General features: G+C 40.4%; 8 protein-coding genes and 1 long non-coding RNA gene across 11 annotated transcripts; 5 read left to right on the top strand and 4 right to left on the bottom strand.

The window, feature by feature from the left end:
- Positions 1–146: 146 nt before the first annotated feature.
- LOC130703155 (large ribosomal subunit protein eL24-like) lies at positions 147–1087 on the top strand. The gene is made up of 5 exons (XM_057524763.2): positions 147–234; positions 344–419; positions 489–574; positions 635–796; positions 879–1087. The coding sequence occupies exons 1-5, from the start codon at positions 230–232 to the stop codon at positions 1015–1017; spliced, it is 468 nt and encodes a 155-aa protein (XP_057380746.1). The 5' UTR covers positions 147–229; the 3' UTR covers positions 1018–1087.
- On the bottom strand, positions 1019–2927 carry LOC130703138 (putative ATPase N2B). Its single transcript, XM_057524743.2, has 5 exons — positions 2711–2927; positions 2088–2581; positions 1784–2028; positions 1293–1725; positions 1019–1236 (listed from the first exon to the last, which is right to left on the bottom strand). Exons 1-5 carry the CDS (start codon positions 2814–2816, stop codon positions 1123–1125), a joined length of 1392 nt encoding a protein of 463 aa, XP_057380726.1. The 5' UTR covers positions 2817–2927; the 3' UTR covers positions 1019–1122.
- A 163-nt stretch (positions 2928–3090) lies between these two features.
- LOC130703148 (ER membrane protein complex subunit 3-like) lies at positions 3091–4174 on the bottom strand. Its single transcript, XM_057524757.2, has 4 exons — positions 3962–4174; positions 3645–3901; positions 3415–3576; positions 3091–3343 (listed from the first exon to the last, which is right to left on the bottom strand). The coding sequence occupies exons 1-4, from the start codon at positions 4108–4110 to the stop codon at positions 3162–3164; spliced, it is 750 nt and encodes a 249-aa protein (XP_057380740.1). The 5' UTR covers positions 4111–4174; the 3' UTR covers positions 3091–3161.
- A 239-nt stretch (positions 4175–4413) lies between these two features.
- On the top strand, positions 4414–10046 carry LOC130703124 (NFX1-type zinc finger-containing protein 1-like). 2 transcript variants are annotated; one of them, XM_057524727.2, is made up of 8 exons: positions 4414–4516; positions 4577–4990; positions 5939–7249; positions 7311–7694; positions 7748–7831; positions 7891–8241; positions 8299–8693; positions 8755–10046. In XM_057524727.2, exons 3-8 carry the CDS (start codon positions 5977–5979, stop codon positions 9670–9672), a joined length of 3405 nt encoding a protein of 1134 aa, XP_057380710.1. In that variant the 5' UTR covers positions 4414–4516; positions 4577–4990; positions 5939–5976; the 3' UTR covers positions 9673–10046. The 2 variants fall into 2 exon arrangements, with proteins under 2 accessions (XP_057380710.1, XP_057380709.1); XM_057524726.2 differs by lacking the exons at positions 4414–4516; positions 4577–4990 and adding an exon at positions 5397–5680.
- Positions 10047–10781: 735 nt separating this feature from the next.
- On the top strand, positions 10782–12694 carry LOC130703134 (UDP-glucosyltransferase 2-like). The gene is made up of 2 exons (XM_057524738.2): positions 10782–12194; positions 12246–12694. Exons 1-2 carry the CDS (start codon positions 10915–10917, stop codon positions 12538–12540), a joined length of 1575 nt encoding a protein of 524 aa, XP_057380721.1. The 5' UTR covers positions 10782–10914; the 3' UTR covers positions 12541–12694.
- A 489-nt stretch (positions 12695–13183) lies between these two features.
- On the bottom strand, positions 13184–15095 carry LOC130703133 (UDP-glycosyltransferase UGT5-like). Its single transcript, XM_057524737.1, has 2 exons — positions 13655–15095; positions 13184–13598 (listed from the first exon to the last, which is right to left on the bottom strand). Exons 1-2 carry the CDS (start codon positions 14944–14946, stop codon positions 13316–13318), a joined length of 1575 nt encoding a protein of 524 aa, XP_057380720.1. The 5' UTR covers positions 14947–15095; the 3' UTR covers positions 13184–13315.
- A 455-nt stretch (positions 15096–15550) lies between these two features.
- Positions 15551–17573, bottom strand: LOC130703136 (multiple inositol polyphosphate phosphatase 1-like). The gene is made up of 7 exons (XM_057524741.2): positions 17436–17573; positions 17186–17355; positions 16750–17123; positions 16560–16685; positions 16343–16493; positions 16070–16280; positions 15551–16004 (listed from the first exon to the last, which is right to left on the bottom strand). The coding sequence occupies exons 2-7, from the start codon at positions 17346–17348 to the stop codon at positions 15626–15628; spliced, it is 1404 nt and encodes a 467-aa protein (XP_057380724.1). The 5' UTR covers positions 17349–17355; positions 17436–17573; the 3' UTR covers positions 15551–15625.
- A 1604-nt stretch (positions 17574–19177) lies between these two features.
- Positions 19178–21234, top strand: LOC130703131 (alpha-aminoadipic semialdehyde dehydrogenase-like). The gene is made up of 5 exons (XM_057524734.2): positions 19178–19415; positions 19496–19712; positions 19772–19989; positions 20052–20840; positions 20908–21234. The coding sequence occupies exons 1-5, from the start codon at positions 19227–19229 to the stop codon at positions 21118–21120; spliced, it is 1626 nt and encodes a 541-aa protein (XP_057380717.1). The 5' UTR covers positions 19178–19226; the 3' UTR covers positions 21121–21234.
- A 366-nt stretch (positions 21235–21600) lies between these two features.
- Positions 21601–23549, top strand: LOC130703051 (uncharacterized). Of its 2 annotated transcripts, none has more exons than XR_009004524.1 (4): positions 21601–21975; positions 22109–22192; positions 22256–22403; positions 23181–23549. It is a non-coding gene; the product is annotated as an uncharacterized LOC130703051 (long non-coding RNA). The 2 variants fall into 2 exon arrangements; XR_009004525.1 differs by having other exon boundaries at positions 21601–22026.
- Positions 23550–27220: the final 3671 nt, after the last annotated feature.

The raw sequence follows: 27220 nt of genomic DNA, 5'->3' as shown, positions 1-27220 counted from the left end.
GCCAAATTGCGGTATTTTTTCTAAAATTTTCATCTTTAGCTATAGTTGGTTTTAGCAAATATAATACCTGCAATTCTTTCCGAATTCCGGATTTTAAAAAATCAATTTTGAATTATTCAAGTATGGCAACATAGCCGCAGTTGCTACGAGAGAAGAAAGGAAGAGAAGAGGCTTCACATCAGTTGACGAGATTTTTTTCTTAGCCCACTTCGTCTCCGAATAAGCCACAATGAAGTAAGTAATCCGTCATTTTCATCCGGATATTTCAGTTTCATCGCAACTTAAAGTGATCTAAATGGAGTGTCAACATATTATCTACATTTTTCTACATCTTGTGTTACAGGATTTCACTGTGCCACTACAGCGGGTACAAGATCTATCCCGGAAAGGGAAAGACTATGGTCAGGACCGATGGAAGGGTACGTAATGCGTCCTATATGCGATATTCAAAATGGCATATGTTTAATAATTGTCAATAATTAATACAGACCTACCAGTTTTTGGACTCGAAATGCGAGCGCGCTCACTTGATGAAGAGGAATCCTCGTAACACTACCTGGACAGTTCTTTACAGGTAAAGGAACATGTAAACATGATGTGCTGTCAGGGTTTCTAAACTTGATTTTAACATTAGGCGTAAGCACAAGAAGGGTCAGGAAGAAGAACAGGCCAAGAAGAAGACCAGGAAGGCCCAGAAGTTCCAGCGAGCTATTGTTGGTGCTTCCCTGACTGAGATCTTGGCCAAGCGCAACCAGAAACCTGAAGTCCGCAAGGCCCAGAGAGACCAGGCCATCAAGTGAGTTGTTTTTCCTGAGATTGCTACCCTTATTAGTTTAAGTTGTTGGAACTTAAATGAACAAATTCTCGAAAATTTCTAGGGCTGCAAAGGAGAAAACAAAGGCTGCCAAGGCCCAGAAGAAGGCTGCCATGGCACCACCTAAAGCCGCCAAAGCTCCCAAGACCAAAGCAGCGCGGCCTTCCCAGAAAGTGAAGCCCCAAGTCGGTGGCAAACGTTAAGTGGTTTTTGTAACATCTGGTGTATTCTGACTGTCATCTGTGTGAATTACACCCACCATCGACGTCGAAATTTACATTTTATTATTCCTATAATGTACAATTAAGCTAGCGTGATTTGTCCCACATGGCCCAATAATCTTGAGTCTGCATTTCGCTTAGTCTGGACACTGTCCGATCGTAGGCAAACAACTCTTCTTCACCGGTAAATATACTGGCAGCCTAAACAAAAGATATTAAATTTTGATAAATTATGGGAAAATTTCTTTTCGCCAGACCTGATTGCCAATCATATTTGTGTCGTCTACGGAGATTGTCTGTTGTAGCAAAACCTCGGCATCTCGCTCCTTTGAAAACAACCGTTGCAATGGCTCATCTGCACTAATGATGACCCTCACACGATTGTCATAGAGCGTATCAATTAAAGTAATGAAACGCCGGGCAGGCGATTTGAGCTTCAGGTTCAATTGCGGTACACCACGAATGATGACCGTGTGGAAAATTTTACTCAATTGTAAGTAATCTCCAGCTCCTAACGGTCTATCGCAAATTTCTTCAAATGTAGTATCGAGAATTCGCCCGCAGGTCCGATTAAACGTAACATTTCTTCCTTGCACTATGAAATTTCGGGGCCGTACGGTATCGTTTTCTCTGGAGCACAACAATTTAAATAGACGACTAACTTCTTTTTCAGCCCCGTTTTCCTGAGTCCTGTAAAAAAAGAATTTTAACTTCCTAGAAATGCATAATGAAATTGAAAGACAGTTACGAGAAATAAAGCTTGTGTTCGCTGTTTGCTGCGGCTCGTTGTCGGTAATCGATTCCAGAATCGAGGCAGTGAACGTTGCAGTGATCGGTGAGCACTCCAATGAAAGGCAGGAAATTTGTCCGTTGAAGGCCGTTTTTGTAAAGATCTTCTGGTGGACGATTACTGGTAGCAACGACAACTACTCCACGGGCAAAGAGTTCGGTAAAGAGCCTTTTGAGGACCATTGCATCACCGATATCAGTCACCTTTTATACAACTTGTTAAACTGTAAGGCAATTTTAACTTGAGCACAAAATTCAAGTACCTGAAATTCGTCAAAACAAATCAGCCAACTCTCGTTGGCGATATTGGACGCTACTGGCGGAATGGGATCGTAATTAGTTGCGCGGGAGTTTTTGCTGCCCGATTGTCGAACAAAACCATCTTTCAACGCGTGAATACGGCGGTGGATGTCGAGCATGAAAGCGTTGAAATGGACTCGCTTCTTCCGATTCGTTTCTACCGTGTCGTGGAACAAGTCCATGATCATCGTTTTGCCACCGCCAACAGCTCCGTGGATGTAAAGTCCTTTGGGAACATTTGTCTTCTTCTGTATACCCAGCCATTTTGACAGTAAATTTGATTGGCTTGCTGGTGTGTATCCCTTGATTGAATCATACGTCTCTTGTAATTTGTGTATGGCCTGAAGTTGACATTTATCTTCCAAGAGGTGGCCAGATTTTATTCTGGCTTTGTATGTTGCCAATGGCCCTGAATCTGCAATTTCCAATGGTTCTGCGGTACCCAAAGTTCGTGTACCTTTTAGTAGGTAACACCAACGAATAAAGAAATCAGAATTATTGTTGACCAGCAGGAGCTTCTAGTTTCTATATATGTTGTAATATGTTGTATGCATTATGAATTGAAGGATGTTAATCCAAAAATTACCATGAGCCCAAAACGACGATGCCAACTTAACACGGTGGAACAAGGTAACTTCGAAAGATTTTTCGCATAATGGGAGTAAAGGAAAAACCCTATAAATTCTATACATTTTTTGCTATACTTTTAAACTGATTTTTCATAACAACTGCGTAGCCAATGTTGTCAACAACACAAACTTTTAGATTTCATTGTAAATATCTACAGCCGTCTACAAGAAACTTCATAAAATAAACAGAACTTTAATAAAAGCAGACGAACGCAGTGAAATCAGGCATTGCCAGTTTCTGTTACATCATCCTGCAAATCTTCAACACGACCACTCTGACACAACTTTGCTTACCGAACCGGCCAAGGGCTAACCATAATGACTAATATACAAACACTAGAATTCAAGGTATTTATTCTACGTTTACAGACAAATGTAATACAGAAAACCAATAGAATAATAATTCATCTAATCTGTTTTGCTATGAGAGGTAGTGCCAAGTAATTCTGCTTCCACATTCCTCAGGGCCCACTGGTGCTGGACAATCTCCAGCGATTCCCATTCTGCCTTGAAGGCTGCTTTGGGGTCCTGCGGCATGGCCATGGCTGCGCCAGACATCTGGTCAGCCATGGCTTTGGTCTGATCGGCAGCTGTTCAAAGATTCAGATAATTAGAACTCTGTTTGCTGTCCATTATGCTTACTTTACAAGTCTATTCTCACCATTGTTTTCTCCAAGGACTAGAGAGTATATACTGCGTAATCCGAAAACATTCAAGAAATACCATGAAGCTGATGAGACCCATGAAGCATCCAACGATACAAGTTCAACACCTCTTTGCAACATTGGTTTGAATCTCAATGTTAGAGGGAATGGCACCTTTGCTATAATGCACAGAAACATGAGATTGCTTGTCATATTTGATTTTAAAATTGGGTATGAAAACACATACTTGTAACAAATCCTGAAAAGGCCCAATTGATCCACCCTCCAATAATAATCATAGGGAGAACATTTGTGACATTTCCCTTCAGCATATCTGTCATAGCATTTGGATCTGTCATGGGATTGGTTGTGGGGGCAGCTCGTTTCTGTGTTTTAAAGTAGCCCATATCTTCGCTGTTGAAGAAATGTCTTCGCATTAAGAAAGCTTGCCTTGGCAAAAATTTTCCATTTTCACGCAGCAGCCTAGAGCGAACCAGCGCCTGGCTAAAAATGTAATATTTCATATTATCGGCAGTCTAGCAACATACTGGATGAAAATCGTACCTATCTTGAACCTGGAGTAATTCAACTTTCTTTTGACTGGCTATAATTAGAGAGAAGTAGTGACGAAGGATGCCCACTAGAAAGGTTATCATAATGATGGGTAAAAATACCCAGAATCGAATATTTGAATCCAATAATAGTTCTGCCATTTTTCTAAATTACAATTATTTACTAATTAGGCGAGACAGAAACGTCAACGCCAAACAGCAGACGAATTACGAAAACATTGATTTTTAGTTTCTAATTGTTGCCAGTTTTATTTAACGAAATGTAAGAGAAAATTTATACTGAAATTTCTACAAAATCAGGAAAGTAAACATATAACAATTAGCCTAATAGCATATGATGTGTATAAATAGTAAATGCTTTATTAACAGATACAACAAATTGTGATATATTAGGAACGTGTACTACTGTAATCTAATATTGGCGCCCATGGCGTCTGCACGTGTTAAGAGTTCTTGTTTGCATAACTGGGAAAATGCAATATTGGCTAACGAAAGAGGGACACTGCGGGAGGAGCTTTTTGCAAGGTGCTGGAAACCCGTGACGCTGGTATGACTCATTAATTACACTTCCTCGCTACGGATAGATAAACGCACTTTATTCTGTTAGAGATTAGGAAAAGACATGACTCATTGCCAAACTACGTTCTTGTGTAACGTTCGGGACAGTCAAAGTGGAAAAATGGTCAAACAAAGACCAATCTGGAACGTTGATAAAGCGCTGCGGCGCACGTTGCAACACAACACCACGTTTAGAATAACAAAATGGACGTTGAGATGCTACAGACATGGTGTATACTGCATCTCGCTTCCATGAAATGTTATCTCTTCCCTTTACATTTATCTATGTTCGTGAACCTGTCATCTCTTATTTTCGCATACCTTACTTTCAGGTGATAGTGGAGCAACATCGGTACGGAAATGCTATGAAACGTAAGGGGAAACCGTTATTATTGCTACAAGTTCCTACGGTACCCACATTAGCGACATCGGCTCACTTGCCTCGGGGCTCTCCCATAATCCGGTTAGTAATTTGTAGTGAAAAACGATTCTAGAACTATAATTTTGTTTGCTATTATACCTACTTTTCATTTCCGGTCTTTTTAAAATAAGTATAACAATTATTTCAAGTTTAGTCCGTGTAATTTTGAGCGATAAGTTTCAGGGTCGTCTACGTTTTACTATGAATCCATGCGGTCAGATACCCACTAATGAGTTCTTTAAAGAGATCATATTTGGGTTCGCAGAATAACATTCCATGTGGCAATTCCTAGTTTTGTTGTTTGGTTTAAAGAAGTTCTTGGAATTCCTTGCCATCTGTTAGCAGTTGTTGGTACTCCTTGGGATTATGCCTGACCAATCAGATGAATGCTGCCTGACATGCCTTTTAAATTTTGAAAGTTTTTACAAGTCGCACAAACATCCTAGAGAACCCTAAAGGGGAAGAATATGAGTCATAGTTGCTGTTGTCTACCGGCACTTATAGCAGACTGCATGACGACGTAGAATCCACTATGCAATTTGCGCAATCAGATTGAGTAACAAGTGCCAACATCGCGTGGACAGTGAGGCAAAAGTTTTCCCCAGTAGTTGTAAGCATTGACAGAATGCAGGGGAACTCCACATTGTTGGTGCACATTTTATAAATGTCTTGGTTCTTTGGTGGTTGTGACGATTCGTCCTCGGTGCTCAGACTTGTCATGAGGGTCTATTGGTATGGTTGCCTATTTCTTTAGCTGTCACTTTACTCATTTCCCTAGGGTTAGTTGTTGATATTTGATGGAAAATGAGTTTCAAATTTGAAACTCATTCGTGTTCATTTTTAATTCTCATGTTTTAGAGAGCAGTGTCAGTTCTTTTCACAACACTCATGGTAAAATTTGTGTGGTTGTTTAAATTGTGCAGTTAGCGTAAATGAAAACTTTGACCTTGGTTGGTTACTAACGTGAATTTATTTGTGTATTCTACTTAGATCAGTGTGAACACGTTCCAGATACTTAATTTTCCAACATGCCTGGAAAGAAAGTGGATCCACCACAGCCAGCAAGCAAGAAGAAACACACATACTATGTGCCAAGCAACAAACCAATTACCATTCCACCAACAGCAGACTTTCGTCTGATGCATTTGATGCCTCTGATAACCGATCTGCTCTCCAATGCTGATGCCACTACAGACGAATTCCTGAAACCAAACTGCATCAGGAAACCTTATCTGAATGTAGACACGTATCTGGAAACTCACTTTCGATTACTCTGGGCCGATTTTATTCAGCCACTTCGTGATACGATCGGGAAATTCTGCAAAGGCAACGAACAAGTTCCACCAGACAAGCCAAATCAGCAAATTCATTTCTACCGCAATGTCAGTTTCATCGAAAATTCTTTTCTATCCAGCCAAAGCGTACCCGATAAACCTGACGCTTGGCGTCGTTACCATGTCCGGTTTGATTCCATGCCCGGCTTTGACTGGGAGAAGAGCAAACGATTGATACATGGCACTCTGGTCTGCCTTTGGAATGCCCCCAGTCGACTTATTATCCTTGCCACTGTATCCAACAGCGATCCTGAAGAACTGGAAAAAGGTTGGCTGAGTATTAGCATCTACAATCCATCCCACATTGCTGATGATTTTGTCAAAAAGAGTTACACAATGTTGGAATGCGAAGTCTTTTACGAACCTTATCGTGTGGTGATGGAAGCGTATCAGCAGCTGAATGAAGAGTCGTTCCCGTTCAAAGAACATATACTGGGCTGGACAAAAGATCCCGGTGTACCTGCCTATTTAATGAATCCCAGAAGCACGATAAAGGCAGCACGTTGCGATTACCAAATTACGAAGAAGGACGGAACTTGTGTCGTAATCAGAAATGTTTTGAACATTGGCACCTGGCCGACTGCCGTTGAGTTGGGCGTCAATCCGATCCAGCGAGTGGCTCTTCACGCTGCCATGACCCGCCGATTGGCGCTGATTCAGGGCCCACCGGGAACGGGCAAGACATTCATCGGTCGCAAAATTATTGCCACCCTGCTGGACAACAAACACATGTGGCATGATGATGGCAACTATGTGGTAGACAATGCCCGTCTGGTGGCAAAATTCGATCGCGCGAAAATGCACAGATTTTGGGAGCGTTACGGCGACATGTGGAGAGACAAACGTAGTCCTATCGTTGTCATTTGCCTAACCAATCAGGCCCTGGATCAATTTCTGGAAGGCGTTTTAAAAGTAACTAAAAAACTAATTAGAATTGGCAATCAATCGCAATCTCCCCTGCTGGAAGGTATTAATGGAATGATGTTTTATAAAAAAAATGATTTATATTAAATTCTTTATTGACTTAGGTTATAAAATGTCGGTTCTCAAGGAGACGATTGCTCAAGACTATAAAAAATACGCCGATTCTGCTTACTGGTATCACAAGTGTCGTATGAACGGCCTTAAGAAATGCATTCAGGATACAGTCGACGAAATTCGAAGCGTGGCGAAGAAACTGAGTAATTTAAAGAAATCCAACACTGGCCAACAACACAGTCTTGCGTCCGAGTCGCTGAACTTGCTAAAACTTCACCAATTGGAGCAAACATATCGAGGTCAGATTCTCGAATTCAATGCAATCAGAGCCGAGTCGGAAGAGGCTTTGTGTCGTTGTGTCGACGTCGTCGGTTTAACCACCACCGGCGCTGCTCGTAGACGTGATCTTCTCACTCTTTTAAAGCCCAAAATCGGTACTTTTTGTTTTTCAGTTTAACTGATCAATTGCATTAATTTTATTTAACAGTCTTAGTAGAAGAAGCAGCTCAGGTTTTAGAGCCACATATTATTGCCTCGTTGACAGCCAGTTGTCAGCATCTCATCATGATTGGTATTACATTTTATGAAATTTTTTAAAAATAATTAAAATAATAAATGTGTTGTTAATAGGCGATCATCTGCAATTGAGACCGCAATGCAATGTTCACAAGTTAGCCCATAAATTTCACATGGATGTGTCGCTATTTGAGCGCTTAGTTATGAACAACGTCCCGTCCGTCATGTTGGCTGTGCAGCACAGGATGCGCCCTGAAGTGGCCCGTTTAATCGTTCCTTCCGTTTACAAAAATCTGGAGAATCATGAAAGCGTCCTCAAACATCCTGCCGTACCTTCTATGACTCGTAGCGTCTTCTTCCTCGATCACGATCATCCCGAAGCTCGTGAGGAAGGTGGTAGCAGTTTTTATAATAGCCACGAAGCCGCCATGACTCTTCGTTTGGCCCATTTCCTATGCGACCAAGGTACATCAAGTAAAATACCTGCAATTTCCCAAATTAATTTTAATATTCAAATCAAAGGTATTCAGCAAGAAAAGATCACGGTGTTGGTGACCTACGCTGCCCAAATGCGAAGTTTACAGGCCCATAGAAAAGAGCAATACAAATTGCGATCGCTTGATCGGATCCACATCACGACAGTGGATAATTACCAGGGCGAAGAGAATGACATCATTATTTTATCGCTGGTTCGCAATAACGCAATCAAATCGGTCGGATTCTTGAAGACGCCTAATCGAGTGTGTGTCGCCCTCTCTCGTGCTCGTCACGGACTTTTCATCCTGGGCAATATCCGGCTGCTGGCCGGCTCTGGCAGTAAACTGTGGATTCACGTACAAAAAATTATGATTGCAAACGGTGAACTCTCGAATGAATTAACTCTTCGATGCGATCGTCACAATCAACAAATTGTTAAAGTAATTAAAACATTTAATATTTGTTTTTTATTTTACCTTTCTAATAAATCAATTGCAATAGGTGAAACAGCCGGAAAATTTCCCCATGTGCGGGATTGTATGCAAATTGAAATGCGGTGCTATACTTGATTGCGGCCATCCTTGCCAATTGCCATGTCGCAATCAGTGCCATCATTCCGTGGCATTGTGCCAGTACGTTGAAGAAACGTTATTACCATGCGGCCATTCCATCAAGATCCCCTGTACCATCAACAACAACAACAGATTGCCCAACGATGAAGCAACAGGGACAACTTGTGTGGCCGATGGATGTCGTTTGATTTCTAAAGTCAACATTCAAGTCGAAATTACTAAATTGCTAGTCAAGTACTCGTCGGATGAAAATCTATTGAATGCGGCCAATTCGCTATTGAAAGGCAAAAGCATCGATGAGCAATGGAAAATCTATCAACGCATGTATTACCTCTGTTTATCAGCTACCTTTGGAAAAGACCTGGTAACTAGTTATTCTTATACAACCGAAGATCGCATGTCGAGCCAAGTTAAATTGAACAAAGACTGGGCAGATGATTTGAGGGACAGTTATAAAGCTGTTCAAGACAAGAGCTTGGAAATGCAATCATTGGCAGTTTCCCAGAGAAGGTGGAGCATTCAATACCTGACGGATGCCTTGTTCCAATGGCGACGTCTCGATCTACTCCGTCAATGTTTGACCATGTTGAGCGTTGAGCCGCAGTCTTCCATAGGCACTGGATGCCGAACATTGCTGGAAGAAGCAAAAATCCTTTTGCAAAATGAAGAATTAGGCAAGTGGACTACAAGTCAAGAGGATGACGCTTATGCCCTTTTGAAACTAGTGGCGGCCATAATGAGGTTTGATCTAACCCATCCGAGTTCTGGGATCTTATTGGGACCGCTCTTTATCCAGCCGCAACTGCCAGACGATTGTCTCGCATCGTTCCAAAATTTGAGTTTGTGATATTTTTTCTCCATTTTTATAGTTATGCCATTAATATTGAACGACAAAGATATATCGTCCAATCATTCTCGTACAAATGGAAGAACCTTCAGAGATGAGGTACATTTAAAAAGATTCAGAATTACGTGTTAGTTGTGAATCATTTTAAAATGTACGCAACAGATGGTTGTTATTATTTGTTGGTCTTTTGAAAGCGGAAGTTGTCCAACCGCAAACCAACTTTCTTTTTTTCCCTTTGTAAGGCCAAATTTATCGAAGGCGGCCTACGTACTTGTGCGTTTTAACATTAAGATCGTTTTCTGGTACACAATTTGATGTCTAATGGAACTGCCCGTAACGAATGTAAAGAAAAAAAAATGCGATGAAAAAGATTCGGATTTCAAAATACAAATATTACAAAGGTAGAGCATTGATTAGCTTACCTGAACAGGTGGTTGGCGTTTGCTCAACGGGGGACGGATCTTTCCACTTGTTTGGAAATAAATGAGCCAGCCAACAGAACACAAAGTCTGCTAATTCGGTAACCTGTGTTTTTTAAAAATGTATTTTACCTTGGGCAATTGTAGCGAAATGCAATGGTAAGTCGACATTTAAATGTCTGTTTTCTTTTATTCCTCCAAAAATAGGTGGCTGTTTTTCCAAAGGGAAAGGTGAATGCTCGCGTGAAATTGACCTCTTCCAGCGACGTGCATGACGATGATTGAGCACGTCTAGAACAATGAAACGGTTGATGCAAGACGATGAACCATTGTAGGAGTATAGCTGAGTCCCACGCGACCTAGGCAACGGATACAACCGCTAAAAAAATGAGGAAGTTACGTTACGGATCTCCTTGGTCAATGAAAGAACGTACATAGTGGTCGACGTAATTACACTCCATACAATTGCGCAACGTTAATGTTGGGGAATTGTATCCAGCAGCGATACACGTAAAATCTAGACGAACGTAATCATTACCTTCAGGGCTAAAATTCTTACCTCAAAAAACGCCTGACGGGCTCCAAGTGCCTATAAAAAAAAAGCTTAAAATGGCTTTTGCCAAGACTTTTCTCCTAGACTTGTGGTACATTCTCAATTGTTGTGTGGTAACTGTCGTCTGCGCAGTTGTTTTTCTCTTGTGCCGAGACATCGACGTGGACGGTTGTCCTCGTGTTTGCTGTCGCTTTAAATTTAATCGATCATGTGATTTAGTGGATTCGATTGAACTTGTTTCGTTGAGATTCCTAAAGAACAATTTTAAAAATGTCAGTTAGTGCAATTGTGATGTTATTGACCTTGTTCAGCAGCAAGACGGCCAATGGATCTAATATTCTGTTTCTATCACCAATCACTGCGCCCAGTCACAGCAATTTCTTCAAACCAGTTGTGAACGCCTTGGTAGATCGTGGCCATTCTGTGACATTTTGGAATGGATTGAAACCACAAAGCAACCTAAATCAAACTAACTTACGTCTGCTATATTCGCCGCAATTGGAGAAATTCAACATCGACCATGAAGTCAAATTTCAAGATCGAAACAATCAATTCCAACTCTTTTTCAACATGGCCAATCGATTGGAAATCTTTTGCAAAGCAATTTACCAAGATCCCATCTTCCATCAGTTGATGAACACTAAAGAAAAATACGATTTAATTATAGTCGAAGCAATTTTGAATGATTGTGTTTTACCTTTGATTCGAATCCTCGACGCTCCGCTCATTTACATGAACGGCATAGCACCGACGCCTTGGCTATTGGACATTGTGGGTTCACCTTTAGCCATCGAACATTTCCCTAATCCTGGACTCAGTTTTACAGATGAAATGAATCTACATCAGCGTGTATTCAATACGATTTCAACCTTGGTGGTCTTGTACTTTCGCCATTGGTTTATGACGCCTGTCGTCGATCGTATCGCTCGTGACATGTTGGGAGACAATCTAACAAACGTCAAAGAGATTGAAAGCCATTATTTGAGTTTATTAATTATTAATACTCATTTCAGTATTAATTACCAGATACCAACATCTTCGGCAGTTATTGAAGCAGGTGGATTGCATTGCGTTCCACCTCAACCACTGCCACACGAATTGGAATCATTTGTTGATGGTTCTGGTGAAGATGGATTCATCGTTGTCAGTTTCGGTTCCATTTTAAAAGGGAACGATATTCCGGATGATGTCCGTCGCATTTTCCTATCTACTTTTGCCCGGCTGTCACAACGTGTCCTGTGGAAATGGGAAGAAACTATTGGCGTCAAGGATGAAATGATTCCAGCTAATGTTAAGATGTTACCTTGGTTACCGCAACAAGATCTTCTCGGCCATTCAAAGGTCCGTCTATTCATCACACACGGTGGCCTTTTCAGCAACCAGGAAGCAGTTTTTCATGGCGTTCCTCTCATTGTTCTGCCCGTCTTTGCCGACCAGCCCATCAACGCTCAAAAGGCTCAGGATGATGGCTATGCCATTCGACTCGATTGGGACAATCTAAATGAAGAAATACTATTTAATTCAATTCAGATTATTCTCAAAGATCCGAGGTAATTACCTTGTCCTATCATTCAAAACATGCATTAATTATTATGTTCCAGGTACAAAGAAAAGATACATCACGTTTCGACTTTGATGCGTGATCAAATGGATCATCCACTAGACAGAGTCATCTATTGGGTAGAGTACGTGATTCGTTATCAGGGGGCCCCTCACTTACGGACAGCGTCACGTAAACTTTGGCTGTACCAACGAGGTCTTCTCGACGTGACTTTTATCATTTTTACCTTTTGTTTGCTGGTTTGTTATTTGATTTTTCGTCTATGTCGTTCGGTCTTTGTTTTCACGACCATAAAATCTTCTGTGCATAATGAGCCGAAAAAGAAACTAACGTGATGCACCAAATGCTATAGAATTTTCTCGAAGCGGATTTCAGAGAGGAATGCAATAAATTCTAAGAAAAAGCTTGTCTCTGAAATGTTGGATTGTATGGCACCATTATCAACGATCAGTGCCCGAAAGCTGATCTTCAAACACGCCTTTAACAAAATGATGTAAAATTTTAAATACCGTTGATGTAAAATGGTACATCTAGGTTATTCAACTGTATAGCTCGTCTAGACGAGCTATTTCATTATGGCTGGCCAGTTTTTATCCTAAGGTTTTTAAAATAGGGTTGGCTTAAAAAAAATGCATAAAAAAAGTGAAACTTTTGGCCTTTTCTGATACGACGCACTTACCATTCGCTGTGTTTGTATGGAGCACGTTTGCATATCCTAGAATGGTTCCATACGCGAGATTGCCATTCTTGGTTTGGCCGGAGGCCATGACGTACTACGGCTTCTAATGTATTATGTACGGTTAGTTGCCTGTGGCTATGGTTATCTTTGAGTAAAAATCTTTGAAGCTGCTCCTTTTTGTGTCTTCTATCTTTAGTTAACTCACATTGCAGTTGAATAAAACTTCTTTGCTTTTATTTGGTAGGAACCGCACCATGCGATTACCTCCGTGACAGACTCGGACACGCTGTTGCATGACATTCTTATCAATATTTGTATATCAATTAAATATGATGTGATGCACCAAACAAATTTTCATTTAATAAAAAACAAATGTAAAATGATTTTATTTTAAAAATAAATTATTTTTAAGCAGAGATATAAATTTGTTCTCATTCGTCTTTTTTGGCAGCGCTGGTTGAGTACGTGCCATTCGATGCAAAACGTCGACAAAGTCGGAATGCAACGTATACGATTAAGAAGGTAAAAACGAGGACGAGGAGCAGCACGTCCAAAAAACCACGTTGGTAGAGGGAAAGTTTACGAGAAGAGCCACGCAAATGTGACGCACCATGGTGACGTACCACGTATTCGATCCAATAGACGGCACGATCCAAAGGTTGATCCATCTGGTCATGCATCAACGTTGAAACTTGTTTCATTCTCGAGGCAAACCTAAAAGTAATATGTTTATAAAAACAAAAAGTGATTCATCATTTTCGAAAGCAAACCTTGGATCGAAGAGCATCTGTTGAATAGAATCAAACAAAATCTCTTCACTTAAGTTGTCCCAATCGAGCAAAATGGCGTAGCCATCGTCTCGAGCCTTCTGGGCATTGATGGGTTGGTCGGCAAAGACTGGCAGAGCAATGAAAGGAACGCCGTGATAAACAGCTTCTTGTTTACTGTTCAATCCACCATGATTGATGAATAGTTTTATCTTGGGATGACCAAGAAGATCTTGTTGAGGTAGCCAAGGTAAAAGTTTAACATTAGGTGGAATGATTTCATCACGTCCTATTTTACTTTCATTTTCCCATTTCATGACGACTCTTTGTGTTAACCTGGCAAATGTCGACAGCAAAAGACATCGTATATCATCAGACATTTCTGCTCCTTTCAGGATGGAACCGAAACTAACGAGGATGAATCCAGCATCGCCGGAACCATTAATAAAAGATTCCAGTTCGTCCGGTAAGGCTTTAGGCGGAACACAGTACAATCCACCGACTTGAACAACAGCTGGTGATGTTGGTAGTTGGTAATTAATACTAAAATGAATATTTGTCATCAATAGACTTAAATAACGATCCTGGGTTTCCACGACGGAGGTCAAATTTCCTCTTCCAAACATTTCGGCCGCCAGGTTATCCACGATAGACATGACGTACCATCGATGAAAATAGACGACCATCACGCCAACGACAGAATTTAAAGTCCGTTGCCACAAATTCATTTCGTCGGTGTAACTGAATCCAGGATGAGGGAATTGTTCGAGAGACAATGGCGAACCCACTGCATGCAGCAGCCATGGTGGAGGTGACATGCAGTTGAAATAAATGAAAGGTGTGTCTAAAATTTCAGCTAAAATTAAAGAGCATTCATTAAAAACGCCTTCGATGATGAGCAGATCGTATCGTTCTTTAGATTTCATCAACTGATGGAAGACAAGATCCTGGAAAACGGCCGTGCAATAAGTCACCATTCGTTTTGGAATGTCCATGAGAAGACGGAAAGGACTTTTTCGATCGTTGAATCCGATTTGATGATCGCTGTTGATTCTTTGCAAATTCGGTGAGTAAAACATTCTCAAATTAGGAGTCGAATTTAAAGTTAACGAAGGTTTTAATCCATTCCAGTAAGTAACTTGATGGCCACGATTGGCCAACGTGATGACCAACGGAGTCAAAACGTTGGTGTGGCTTGGTGTTGTGATTGGGGACAAAATGAGAATTTTGTGAGACGTGCAAGTTGAAATTAGACAAGTCATCAACAAAAGGATGAACGTGGAATAAGCAATCATCGTTTTTGTAGGTGAAAGTTGATTTTTGGGCGTGAATCCCAAATCGCGAGGAAAAAGGCTGAACGGTAAAACAGCAGGAGATTGGAAAGTTAAACACCAGATACATAACACTAGACAAGTGGATTGGACGAAGGATAGTCTGGGACTGATTGAAAACTCGAGACTGCAATGGCTAGAGAATGTGTTACGTCTACTAGAAGGCTCTGATGAAAGGAAAAAGAATGTTCGTGACTGCCCACGTTCATCAAGATTTGATGAATTATCGGTGACTGCAATACGCTGTTTTACCAAATTTGGCTTCAGGCCAAAAGATTCGATGATTTAGCAACATTGCTGAAATTCTGTTGCAAGATCAACAAGGAAATGCTTTTTGCTTTTTCAGTGCGGCATGGACAACTTGAAAGCTTCAATGTCAGTCATGCATTTCATTCATGAGAACTGATCCTTGATTTAGGTAAAATTTCGGTTAGATCAGTCCACCCGATTTGACTACAAGGCCAGATGCCCGAAGGGGCCAAGATTCAACGTTTGATCTAACCCGTACACACAGTTGATTCCATCTTTGAATTTCATCGCTGACTGATGCCAATCTTCTAACTAACGGTGAGATAAAACAAAATGTATTTTAGTTCGATAGAGCGCAGTTTTGATTTAATTCTTTTTCAAATTGCAAATGCAATTAAAAGTAAGCAGGAGGATTCTCGCAAATGGCGTCCAAGTCGCACGTCTCGATGATGGGCTTGACGATAGCGGCAAACTCTGAAAAGAGGCAAGTGTCCTGGGCGCATCCGGGGATGTGGGTCAGCCTCTCGTTGACGTACAACTGCACCTTGTAAGTATTGAGTTCGCAACGGAATAAAACAAAGACCATATTGACGCCAAAGTTTTGCATACGAGACGTGCTCCATTGACGTCCTGATTGGAATGCAAAGTTGGACGCCGTAGGCACTATCGTGTCATTGTACAGTCCCCAACGAGCCAACAATTTAGCCATGGCTCCCGAATGCGAGAAATAAAAGATGCCGTACGGTTTGTTCGTAGCTCCAAGCACGATTGAACTAAATAGATTTTTTTTTTTGAAAAATTAGGTGAGAACTGGTGAATTTCAAAATAAAGGATTTACTTGAAATAGTTGGCAACATCGACGACGGGATTACAGGCTTGCTTCCAGTTAATTTCAAATCCATAGCCGTCCTTGTAATAGTAAAGAAGATCATCCACGTACTCGAGAACGAGCAAATCAGGATTGGAGAAGGCGGCGCACCACGGCGACAGCTGACCGTAGTACAAGGCTTTATCGTATCGGCACATTGTATAAGTCAACGATACTTGATCTATTATACAAGTTAAAACTATTGAATATGTTTTTAAATGATTTAAAATATTTTGCATGTACCGTAAGAGAGCGGAACAACGAAACCTAGACGCTTAGAAACAGCGGCTACTGTGGCGGCCACTTCAGGCCCGTCGATGAATGCTTGCCATTCGACGCGAGACGCCGTGTTGTTGTCCACTTCGTCGTACCATTTGCTGCACACCTTGTAAAACTAAGTTACGCCCACACAGGTAATTAGCGTCATTATCTGAATTACATTTTTAGTCTCTATAATTACCCGGATAAGTGGATCGTTTTCAATCGGAACAGGATAAACGATAGTGTCTTCTTCATTATTACCCCACACACCTTTGGCGAAATGATGGCAACTCTTTTCCGCTCGGCTGGCCGTCGTGAAACGGAACTGTAACATCAAACCCAAAATTTCAGTAGTAAATTTTAAAAATTCAGTTAAATTGACGACATACCACATAATCGCCATCTTTATAGGAATGGTCGAGCAAGCCGGGCAAACGGGCAGTATAACGATCACCAATATCGTGCATTTCTTCTTCACCGGCAGGTGCCAATTTCTCCTCTAATTCAGGAGGAATGTCGATGGTCCACCCTCTCAGATTTTGCACATCTTCAGCGCATAATTCTCCTCTTCCGCTTTCGTGATTTTGAACGACAGCGTCACGGAGGATGGGCATCTGTTGCGTCAGAGCATCGAGTTCCATTTCACGTGATTCAATGCTGCCGTCATCTGTTTGACGATATTCTTCGCCTCCAGGTTCGGGATCGTTACGAGGATAACGGGTTCCGTGCCGGGAAAAGAGCCACATTTGAACTGCCTCGCATCCTGAGTTTTGAATCGACGTGTTAAGGTAATCATTGCTAAATTTAAAAAATCTAATTCATTACCAGGTAGAGTGATTTGATCAGTGTTGGTGTTTTTGATAAATTTGTACGACGTTTTAGTGGCAAAGTAAAGGTTAGGATTGGCTACATTTGCATAGCATGATGTTTCGGCCGAGACGCATACGATCGCCAAGAGAACAACCACGGCTATTTTCACCGCAATCATCTTCAAGCTGTATGGTTAAAGGTAATTTAAATTAATAATTTTTCATAGCTCAACAGGTAACAGAACAAATAGGTGAAAAATGCTTACCTGTATTCTGTTCAAGTGAATCAGAGACAAAGCCTACAGAAGCAATAATCTAAAGACCGTGTTGGGTAGGCTGCCTTTATATAGGTCTCTTAACATTACCAATTGTTATAAGACATTTATCTTAAGATTCCTTTTTTTTTTTGCCTGACGCGCAATTGCATTTGGAAGATTTAAAAGATTAATGTTATATCTTTGTAAGCAACTAGCCTTGGGTGATGTAATTGCACTCAAGGTTGAATGTTACCCAGTCCAAATTTCAATGTTTATTCAATTGTGTGATATAGAAATGGGATACAACCTAAATGGTGGTGCAATGTGGAGTTTACTACAAGGGGCCACATATCTGTGCGTACATGCAAACTGATTGTGTGCTACTCTTAACGCCAATGGATAATTGTGGACACAAAGAGTGCCATTCACGTGCTGGATCACAAGAAGATAAGGACAAGAACACGCAACGTTCACGCACACCTCTCGTTGACAGCCACGCCTTTTTTTCGGTAAGTAATTGAAATTGTAAGTAGGTCGTTGTGAACGGCGTACATTTATTGCTTATCGCACATTTGATTAAGTAGATTATCTTTACGAAATTATATGCAAAGCTATTATGTTTTCATACGAGCCGTAGAAACAAAGCTAAACATCGTAAAACAAATAGTTTAATTCTGGCTTTATTCCAGTCTTTCGAATATTTAACTTGATCAAGGTAATCTATTACATGTACTGTCATGCAATTTATCGCAAAACAAAATTTAATGTTCGTCTCATTACTAGGTGGTTATATGGAGTGCAAACTCCTGAAGATTCGACAAGCTGTTGAGCTTTGTGTTTATACTTACTCTGGCCCTCTTCAATATCTACAATGGCGTCCTTAATTCTTACCTGATGGTAACACCTCATGCTTTGCAACTCATGGATGCTATGGAAGACCTATGTCTAATGCATTCATTTTAATCGATGGCAGCATGTATTCCCCTATCCTATATGTTTGCAAACAGTTGGAAAAACTTAGCAGTTGTCAAACATCGTACTCGCTAATGATATTGGGCTTAACAGAACGTTGGTGCTTCGCAAAACTGGACTGATTTCACAACAAAAACAGTTGAAGCGCATCCTAGGCCTTGTCGACGAGAATCAACGTTAGGGAAACGACAAGAAAAGAAACGATTGGCCCGTTTGTCTCTGGCGAATTTGACACGGGATTGTACTGCTTTAGCCACAAGAGTCTTGTAGTCCGTTCTAGTGCTTCTAATCTAATTGCTCGTCGGCCGAGTAAACAGCAAAAGAATTACTGTTATGGCATATGATGTTAAAGTGTTCCATAAAACTTTTTTTGGACGTACTGCAAATCCTACATCCAACATGAATACTGATGCACTTCAGTTAGTAGTATGGCACGTCAGACAAATTGCTTTCCTGCGCCTGCTAGTTTGAGGCAACTGGCATTGTGAACAGGAATTTACATGTTTTATTTCCAAAAATAGTCTTACACCATCGTAAAATAGCTGGTTTAACCGTTGTCTAACCGCTTCGTTTAATTTTTTATATACTCTTCTTATGTCATAAAGCTCTGTCTAAACAAGGAAGGATCGCAAATTTTTAGATGTTACTAGACATATTTGATTCAGATGTTTATTTGGGTTACTATTGACGGTTAAAAATTTTATTTCACCTAGTGAATAAAGACTATTTGTCCCGGAAGATGGCGTTTGGAGTTGAAGCAGACGATTCTGCCGGTGTCTATAAGCCCACAGAAAGAATTAGAATTACACGTTGATAAGTACAAGTGAGATGGCCCTAACGATCAGACTGGCCAGAAACGTTCAGTCATTTGATAGATTCACTCGCCTCCTTTGCATGAGAACAATGTCGAGCAAAAGTTTTTTGATTGATCAACCACGCTATGCGTTTCTCAAAGATCTTGGTCTCGAATCCCATAACAAAGGCGTTTACAATGGAAAGTGGTTTGCTAATGGGGAGGTAACCATGAAATACAATATATTACAGTAAACTGGCTTCTACTCATTTTGCTAAATGATTGCATATTATGGTTTTTTTAGATGACCCAATCAATTTCACCTGCCACAGGTGAGGTCATTGCTGAAGTTGCTCAGGGAAGTGTCGAAGACTACAACACCTGTGTTGTTGAGGCCAGAAAGGCTTGGAGCACCTGGGCAGACATCCCTGCTCCCAAACGAGGAGAGATTGTCAGGCAGATTGGAGTGGCCCTAAGAGAAAAACTTGAACCTCTTGGCAAGCTTGTCTCCATGGAAATGGGTATGTCTCCAAACAGCTATTTTGATGTCCTAACTAACAAATTGTTCGTTTGATTATAGGAAAAATCCTCCCTGAAGGTGTTGGAGAAGTTCAAGAGTATGTGGACATTTGTGACTATGCAGTTGGCCTTTCAAGAATGTTTGAAGGTAAAGTGATTCCATCAGAGAGGCCAAATCACACTTTGTTGGAAATGTGGAATCCATTGGGTACTATTGGGATAATTTCGGCATTCAATTTCCCCGTTGCTGTATACGGTTGGAATAACGCACTCTCTATGGTTAGTACGATCAATAACTTTTCTATCCATATACGTTTCATATCAATAATGCATTCGTCTAGATCTGTGGCAACACGATGGTTTGGAAAGGTGCTCCATCCACCCCATTATGCAGTATTGCCACCACTAAAATTGTAGCCCAAGTGCTGGAAAAGAACAATCTTCCGGGTGCTATTTGCAGTCTAGTCTGCGGTGGAGCTGATGTTGGCAGCGCAATGGCCAATGACCCCAGATTACCTCTGTTATCTTTCACCGGCAGCACCCGTGTAGGCAAACAAGTAGCCGTAGCAGTACAGAGCCGATTCGGCCGCAATTTACTCGAACTGGGTGGCAACAACGCCATTTTGGTCGATGAAAGCGCCTCAGTAGATCTAGTCGTCAGGGCGGCCCTCTTCGCATGTGCTGGAACTGCAGGCCAGCGATGCACCACCACCCGGCGTCTCATCTTGCACGAAAAGGTGTATGAGTCTGTTCTGGCCGGCTTGATCAAAGCCTATGAACAACTATTGCCCAAAATGGGTGATCCACTAGAGGCCGGTGTCCTTCTGGGTCCTCTGCACAACAAAGTGGCAGTTGATTCATTTTCGGCAACCGTCAAAGAAGCCGTAGCACTTGGTGGTCAAGTGGCTTTTGGAGGTCAAGTGATGACAGATCGCCCAGGCTTCTTCGTGCAGCCTACAATCATCACCGGATTGAAGCCGAATGCTTCCGTCGTCATGAACGAATGTTTTGCTCCCATTCTCTACGTGCTCAAATGCAACGATATGGATGAGGCTATCGCCATCAACAACAGTGTTGATCAGGGTCTCTCGTCCAGCATGTTTACTCAAAACCTTGGCCAGATATTTAAAGTATTAAAAGAAAACAACAAAGCAGCTTATTGTGTATTAATCAATTTTTTTTTTTATTATTTCGCAGTGGCTGGGTCCTAAAGGATCGGATTGCGGCATTGTCAATATCAACATCCCAACTAGCGGAGCAGAGATTGGTGGCGCTTTTGGCGGTGAAAAACACACAGGCGGTGGACGGGAATCGGGTTCTGATTCATGGAAGCAGTACATGCGCCGCAGCACTTGCACAATTAATTACGGCCAAGATTTGCCGTTAGCTCAAGGCATCAAATTCGAATGAATTTCTATTATTGGATGCCAAGTGTAATTGAATGAATACTCGCTTTATTACCACAAATTGCTACAAAAGTTATCATTACGTAAAGCGTTATCAAATACAAAAAATTTAACACAATACTCCGATGGAAAGATTTTCCCATTTCTAAATTATTAAACATTGCTTGCTTAAAGAAAAGTTTGCCATTCATTCGACCCACATTACACGAATAAGTGATTCCGTTTTGTTAACAATCTACATAATTAAGGCAAAAACTAATCACATACTTGGAATCGGCATTTATTTTGGCTTTGGCGGTAAATTGAAACAAAATTCCAAGCCAAAATGTTAGTCGGCATTATTTGTTATTTATTTTTTATTTACTTTTCGAAATATTGAAAATATTTCTTTTTAAGATTTAAGATCTTCGTTCTCGATCTGGCAACGTCGCGGGCAAAAATTGGCCCGAAGTCCATCCTTCGCCATTTTGGATATAGCCTTTGTCAGGGATCATCGTCTGACGTATTGTCCGGTCTTTTACTGCTTAAATACGTCTTCCTTTCTTGTAATTCTTTGGCCCCTAGACTCTGCAATGACCAACAAAGAAAATGCATTTTCACATTACTTTGTCCAAATTTAACGTAGTCGTAATTTAATTGATCATAGAAAACATTTTGCCGTACGCACGAATGCCTAAATCTTGATGGGAATTGTTTGCATGCAATGTTGAAATGCGTTTTCTTTTGGCGTAAAATTTTTACTTGTATGATACACATCCACTCCATTCTTGCTTACTGAAGACTTTTTGCCAAAATTTTGAATCCTGCAGTTTTTAATTTCTATCTCATACAAGCTTGCTGGCCTTCGTCAGGAAACAGGGTACAGTAATCACATGGTCCCTTTTGAGTCTTTCGTCTGACCTATACACATGTAATGGGAAATGTTTGGCCTTGCTGTACCTCCAGTATTACGAAAGATACTGTTCATCCATTTTTTTTTGTTTTTGCTTCAGGTCTTGGAACAACTAATTATGTGGAGGTGATGCGTCAATTTGGGACTTGAGTTGTCAGCAGTTGGTAGAAAAGAACATAGATGGGTAAGAATGGAATAAATAATCCTTAACGGTTCAACTCTTGATTTTTTTTTTTGGCCAATATAGGATCACAGTTTTTTTCACATTCATCTTAAGAATACTGGGTCGGTCGCTGTTTATGGAACATTCGCGTCTATTCAGGCCAAAAGTACGACAAATCTATCCACATCGAACATGAAGCCGATTACCGTATTGTACATAGAAATGTTTGAAGGTGAAGTATTTATCTATCCTACATCATTTACTAATTCTCCTTGAATAGGTTAGATGTTTAAGGTTCTAGATTTTCTTTTAGGGAGTATAGTTACCTACTATTTGAAGTCAACACTTTGCGTCTTGGGTAGTGAAAAAACGTGTCGTGCTGCATTCAAACATTAGAAAGTCCAGCAGCTGCGAGTGGTTTCATTTTTGTCAATGTTCTTCCTTCTGATAAAGCAGATATTGCCAACGTTCGAACTAACTTTTATAGCGGTAGCTTACGTAGTATGTGATCCTTTGGCGATGCGTTGGCTTTTCTTATTACTTGTTTTTTGTACTTACGTAACAATTATGCCCATTTTGGAACACATTTTAAAAACGTCGTTCTGTTTGATCATTTTTTCGATAACATCGAATTCAACAAATTCTTCATTGCAAACATCGAATTTTTGGAAATGTGTTAAAAAATGACTGGCTGATAGTTCTGAACGATTTTATTCTTTTGTTATTCTACTTCGTGTGATTAATTTGCTATTTTATCTTTTGGTCTTAAAAATTGGAGGGAAAGAAGCCATTGGTAATTAAGTAGAATTTTGTTCACTGATAAACTGCTGCATTAACTTTGAAGAACAAACCCGAACAGTTTGGTTACAAATTGCACAAGGAGAGTTGCGAGAAAGTAGGGCATCTTTAGATAATGCGCTGTAAAATTAGTGGCACTTCAGTTTCTTCCACCTAAATCTTACCCGTGATACATTGTGAGAAAACTAATAAATACTGTTTTTTTTTTCAGATGGAATGGACGAGATGCATGTTGGAGTAATGTTCCAGAAAGCAGCATTTCAGGGACAAGAATCCAAGTTGAAGGCTGATCAACATATCATATATTGTTCAACTTGTTTTCCTTTGCTCCTTGGTGAATTAAATTGGAAGTTATTGAACTAATTTGCCAATCAGTTAAATGGAATTTGTGAAAATATCAGAACGGAGTAATGCGCAAAATTTGGAGTCGAAAAAAGTGTTTGCGTGTGGTGAATACTAAGAAAGTCTGTTTGCACTTCCAGAAATTTGAAGGCTTGGGACAAGAAACAGGCTGTAGATGGTGGAATTTGCATTGCAAGTCAAAATCGTGTGTTATTGCCTGTCGACCATTAAGTAACCATTCGAGCTAATATGTCTTAAAAATGATTGCTTCTTAGATACCAAAAATAAATACACAAAGATATAATTGGAATCGGTTTTGTATTGTCCCACCTCCACCCACAATTCCGCCACGTTTTACATTACATTTACATATTACTAAATACATTATACAATTATACATACATACATAATACACAAACACTTAAGCTAACCCGTTGGCTGCCAAGCCATTACAACCCGTAGGTTGTTCTTCTACAGTCTCTACCATCGTTTCAGATGGAACACGATGCAAGGGGGACTTGTCTTTCGACAAGTCCGGGCTGACTTGATGGTGGAGGCCTTTATGGGAATGCACACCCCGGGTTACTCCACCATCAAATCGACAAAGAGAAGGCCCTGCTGGTGCATTGCCTAAATGCGCCCGAAGGCGCAGGCGACTGCCCTACCCCAATAGGTGATCAACCTAGGGGTAGAACAGCGCCGCCGGTCCCTACAGCTACAAAAAAAAATGGGAGAAAAATGGGTGGCAGCCAACGGGTTAGCTTACACTACACGACAATACAAAACAAAACAATACCAAAACGCGAGGCTCCACGATGAGGGGGATGAGGCAAAGACGGGCGCGATCGACGATGATGCGGCAAAGGCGATTAGCTCGATGACGATGAAGCGAAGATAGCGAAATGAAGATGGCAAGGCTAAGGCGATCAGCTTGGAGACAGCAAAGACGACGGCGGCGATGACAGCGAGACGAGAACGGCGGTGACGGGAGACGAGGACGGCGGTGACGGCGAGACGAGGACGGCGATGACGGCGAGACGAGGACGGCGATGACGGCGAGACGAGGACGGCGATGACGGCGAGACGAGGACGGCGATGACGAGGACGGCGATGACGAGGACGGCGATGACGAGGACGGCGATGACGAGGACGGCGATGACGAGGACGGACGAGGACGGCGATGAAGAGGACAGTGAGGCAGAGACGATCAGCTTGATGACAATGAGGAGAAAATGAGGCGAAGAACAGGACTCGTTTCTTTTTCATTACCGATCTGTATTAAAAAAGGAAATAAATTAAATGAAAAAAACAATAGCATACTCATAGTCATCTTCACCGACAAAATCTTGTAAAAAACAAAAACAAACAAAAAACAAATAAAATTCATCACAGGAAAGAGATACACTATGACAATCAAACAGTTTTCCATTGGCAACCTACTTGTAACGGTAACATTTAACGAACCATAGTGTTATTGAGTTTTTTTCATAGCGTAAACATTCCAAAGTCTACTACAGATAAGCTGTGGGGGAATTTAAAGGTGAAAAGTATCAGTACTTCCAATTAGTTCTTTCAACATAAATGTGCAACTACTAGATATCTCAAATCGTAAGAGACCATCCAGTAAGCTTGGGTTTGCAAACCATCCACTACATCCTTTCTAATCAATTGACAATCTGTTGCGATGAACTCATTTGAAAGGAATGCCCCCATGGTAAAGTTGACAAGTATTTAAATTTGCCTTCTATGCTCTGGAAAGAATTAAGGGCACAAATGGCATATTGTGAGTTAAATACTTTTCCCACGAGTAAATAGCGTAAAAAACAAAAGTATGGATAGCCTAGCTGAGCAGCTGGCATAGCTGATCAACATTGAAATTGTCACACATGAAAAAACAACCAATTTAGAGTGTTTTCATTCCAATACATACCCAAAAATGAAAGTACAAAACCGTAGATAACTTACCGTTAATTTTGACATGAATATTCCTTTGAAACACACCATAGTTAAGAAAATTAACACACATCAACTTTACTAGTCACGACAATCAGCCATGATAGGGAAACAACAGCGCCATCTAGTTTTACTATTTGATACCCAATGAAAATCTTAACTTCAAAACGAAGTGCGAAAATTAGCGCTTAACGTGATCGTACCTTGATTGTTAGTATTTCAGACAATTACCTCTATTTTTATAGCGCCATAACCAAACAATTAAGCGGGTAGATTGCATGCAGGACAGACGTTAAACATGCCATCCCTTCATCCGCAAACATGTCGTAAGATAGATCCGGTCCGATCCCAGTATCGTAGATAGCAGAATAACAAGAAAAAAGGACCACCCAATCACATCAGTTGATATAGCATTATTAAAAACAGTGGGAAGAATACAGTTCATTTTTTACTTTTTGCAAAATCGCGTAAAATTTTTCCGAAAGTCACCGAAAGTAGCCAATATCTCCGAAAATATTGATCGTGTGACGAAATGAATACAATATTCGTAATCCTCATCAAATTTAGAATACAGCTGATGTGTTTTCAGCTAAAAGTCGGATTTGGCCAAAATCGCGATTTTTCCTGAACTATAGTTCATGAAAATTTGCGATTTTCGACGATTTTCGGGTATTTTGTGCTGACCCATGGATTCGACCCCAAATTTCATGAGGATCACGAAAATATGAACCTTTCTATGTACAGACTTAAACGTAAGCAACCATAAGCTATTTAAAAACCGGAAGTAAAACCGGAAATCCCAATTTCGGAAATCTAAAAAATGAGCTATGTTCTCCTTTACATTGTTAACGAGATTTTCATAGTTGCAGAAGTCGTCTACTGTAAATAAACATTGCTGAGCTTCTAAAAGTACGATTTCAGTTACGACAAATGTACAGCTGAATAGCTCTACATTTCCAGAGAATATCTCAAATCTTAATGACACCTTAATTTACCCGAATGAAAATTTCGTGCCTAACGTGATTAAATTTGTTAGTCTAAGCAGTATTGCATGCAAAGCTGTAGCCAAAAAGTGACGGGATTAAAAAAAAAATAGGTTTCACTAGCATCTGGTGGACTGTTGGTGGGCTTGGCAGTTTTGCCTCATATTTAAGCCGCGTCTATGTGAGTCAAAATTTATAATATAAAATTTGTGTTTAATTAAAAATTACGACTTATTAAACTATTTTATTACTAAAATAACAAACAGACAGGCATTGAAAAACAGTGAAAAAGTCAATGATGAACCACGAAATCTACCGAAAAAATACCAAACGTATTATCTTACCAAACTTCTTGCTGATAGTTGATTCATGGCTAGTTTTACTTTTGCTACTTTGCCATTTCAGTAGTGTCCTTAGTTTGAAGTTTATTACTGGACATGTTTTGTGGCACAGTTTTTAGTGTTAGTCTTCTATAGAATGTTGTTGCAAACTGACACTAGTAAACACTGAAGGCTTTTTGCTCCATCTGCATGTCTGCATATCAACTTGAAATGTTATTTTAATTGTGTGTCCCACAACTTAACTGTAAGTAAATTTTGAGTTTTTTCACCTTAGTTCCAGCATTTCCACACCATTTTCTTTACATTTTTATCCCATAGGAAAAACATTTTGATCAAATAATATAAGAGAATGTTGTTTAACAAAGACAAATTCACTGAATGGTATAGGATTTGGTTGAATATGTTTAAATTCAACACTGTTCTTGTCAGCTAGATGCTTCTGTCAAAATATGCAATGTATTTAACAGGACTACATTGCTTTGTGTTATACAAGTTGTTTTGCACTTTCATTGTCCGTCTTTCTTGATTGTGCCTTTTGTTCTGCTTGTGACAATCTTTTCCCCAAAAAGGAAAAATATAGCACCTGATTTCCCCAAAATATGTAACATTGACAAGAATTGGAGATTTTAAAA

The sequence above is a fragment of the Daphnia carinata genome, chromosome 5 (assembly GCF_022539665.2).
Source record: "Daphnia carinata strain CSIRO-1 chromosome 5, CSIRO_AGI_Dcar_HiC_V3, whole genome shotgun sequence".
NCBI lineage: Eukaryota > Metazoa > Arthropoda > Branchiopoda > Diplostraca > Daphniidae > Daphnia > Daphnia carinata.
Note: the sequence above shows the minus strand (reverse complement) of the source record. Positions and strands in the feature narration are given on the sequence as shown.

Coding starts and splice junctions, on each gene's coding strand:
- LOC130703124 (XM_057524727.2), top strand. CDS start 5,977: ATGCCTGGAAAGAAAGTGGATCCACCACAGCCAGCAAGCAAGAAGAAA. Junction 8,242..8,298: donor CCATTTCCTATGCGACCAAG/GTACATCAAGTA, acceptor TTCAAATCAAAG/GTATTCAGCAAGAAAAGATC. Junction 8,694..8,754: donor ACAATCAACAAATTGTTAAA/GTAATTAAAACA, acceptor CAATTGCAATAG/GTGAAACAGCCGGAAAATTT.
- LOC130703134 (XM_057524738.2), top strand. CDS start 10,915: ATGTCAGTTAGTGCAATTGTGATGTTATTGACCTTGTTCAGCAGCAAG. Junction 12,195..12,245: donor ATTATTCTCAAAGATCCGAG/GTAATTACCTTG, acceptor ATTATGTTCCAG/GTACAAAGAAAAGATACATC.
- LOC130703138 (XM_057524743.2), bottom strand. CDS start 2,816: ATGTATAGAATTTATAGGGTTTTTCCTTTACTCCCATTATGCGAAAAA. Junction 2,029..2,087: donor TTTGTTTTGACGAATTTCAG/GTACTTGAATTT, acceptor GTTGTATAAAAG/GTGACTGATATCGGTGATGC. Junction 1,237..1,292: donor CAAATATGATTGGCAATCAG/GTCTGGCGAAAA, acceptor TCTTTTGTTTAG/GCTGCCAGTATATTTACCGG.
- LOC130703155 (XM_057524763.2), top strand. Junction 420..488: donor TGGTCAGGACCGATGGAAGG/GTACGTAATGCG, acceptor TAATTAATACAG/ACCTACCAGTTTTTGGACTC. Junction 797..878: donor CAGAGAGACCAGGCCATCAA/GTGAGTTGTTTT, acceptor GAAAATTTCTAG/GGCTGCAAAGGAGAAAACAA.
- LOC130703131 (XM_057524734.2), top strand. CDS start 19,227: ATGGCCCTAACGATCAGACTGGCCAGAAACGTTCAGTCATTTGATAGA. Junction 19,416..19,495: donor AGTGGTTTGCTAATGGGGAG/GTAACCATGAAA, acceptor TGGTTTTTTTAG/ATGACCCAATCAATTTCACC. Junction 19,713..19,771: donor GCTTGTCTCCATGGAAATGG/GTATGTCTCCAA, acceptor GTTTGATTATAG/GAAAAATCCTCCCTGAAGGT.
- LOC130703133 (XM_057524737.1), bottom strand. CDS start 14,946: ATGATTGCTTATTCCACGTTCATCCTTTTGTTGATGACTTGTCTAATT. Junction 13,599..13,654: donor CAGATGCTCTTCGATCCAAG/GTTTGCTTTCGA, acceptor TATTACTTTTAG/GTTTGCCTCGAGAATGAAAC.
- LOC130703136 (XM_057524741.2), bottom strand. CDS start 17,348: ATGATTGCGGTGAAAATAGCCGTGGTTGTTCTCTTGGCGATCGTATGC. Junction 16,494..16,559: donor AAAACGATCCACTTATCCGG/GTAATTATAGAG, acceptor GGCGTAACTTAG/TTTTACAAGGTGTGCAGCAA. Junction 16,005..16,069: donor GATGTTGCCAACTATTTCAA/GTAAATCCTTTA, acceptor AAATCTATTTAG/TTCAATCGTGCTTGGAGCTA.
- LOC130703148 (XM_057524757.2), bottom strand. CDS start 4,110: ATGGCAGAACTATTATTGGATTCAAATATTCGATTCTGGGTATTTTTA. Junction 3,902..3,961: donor TTACTCCAGGTTCAAGATAG/GTACGATTTTCA, acceptor TTACATTTTTAG/CCAGGCGCTGGTTCGCTCTA. Junction 3,577..3,644: donor CTTTTCAGGATTTGTTACAA/GTATGTGTTTTC, acceptor TGTGCATTATAG/CAAAGGTGCCATTCCCTCTA.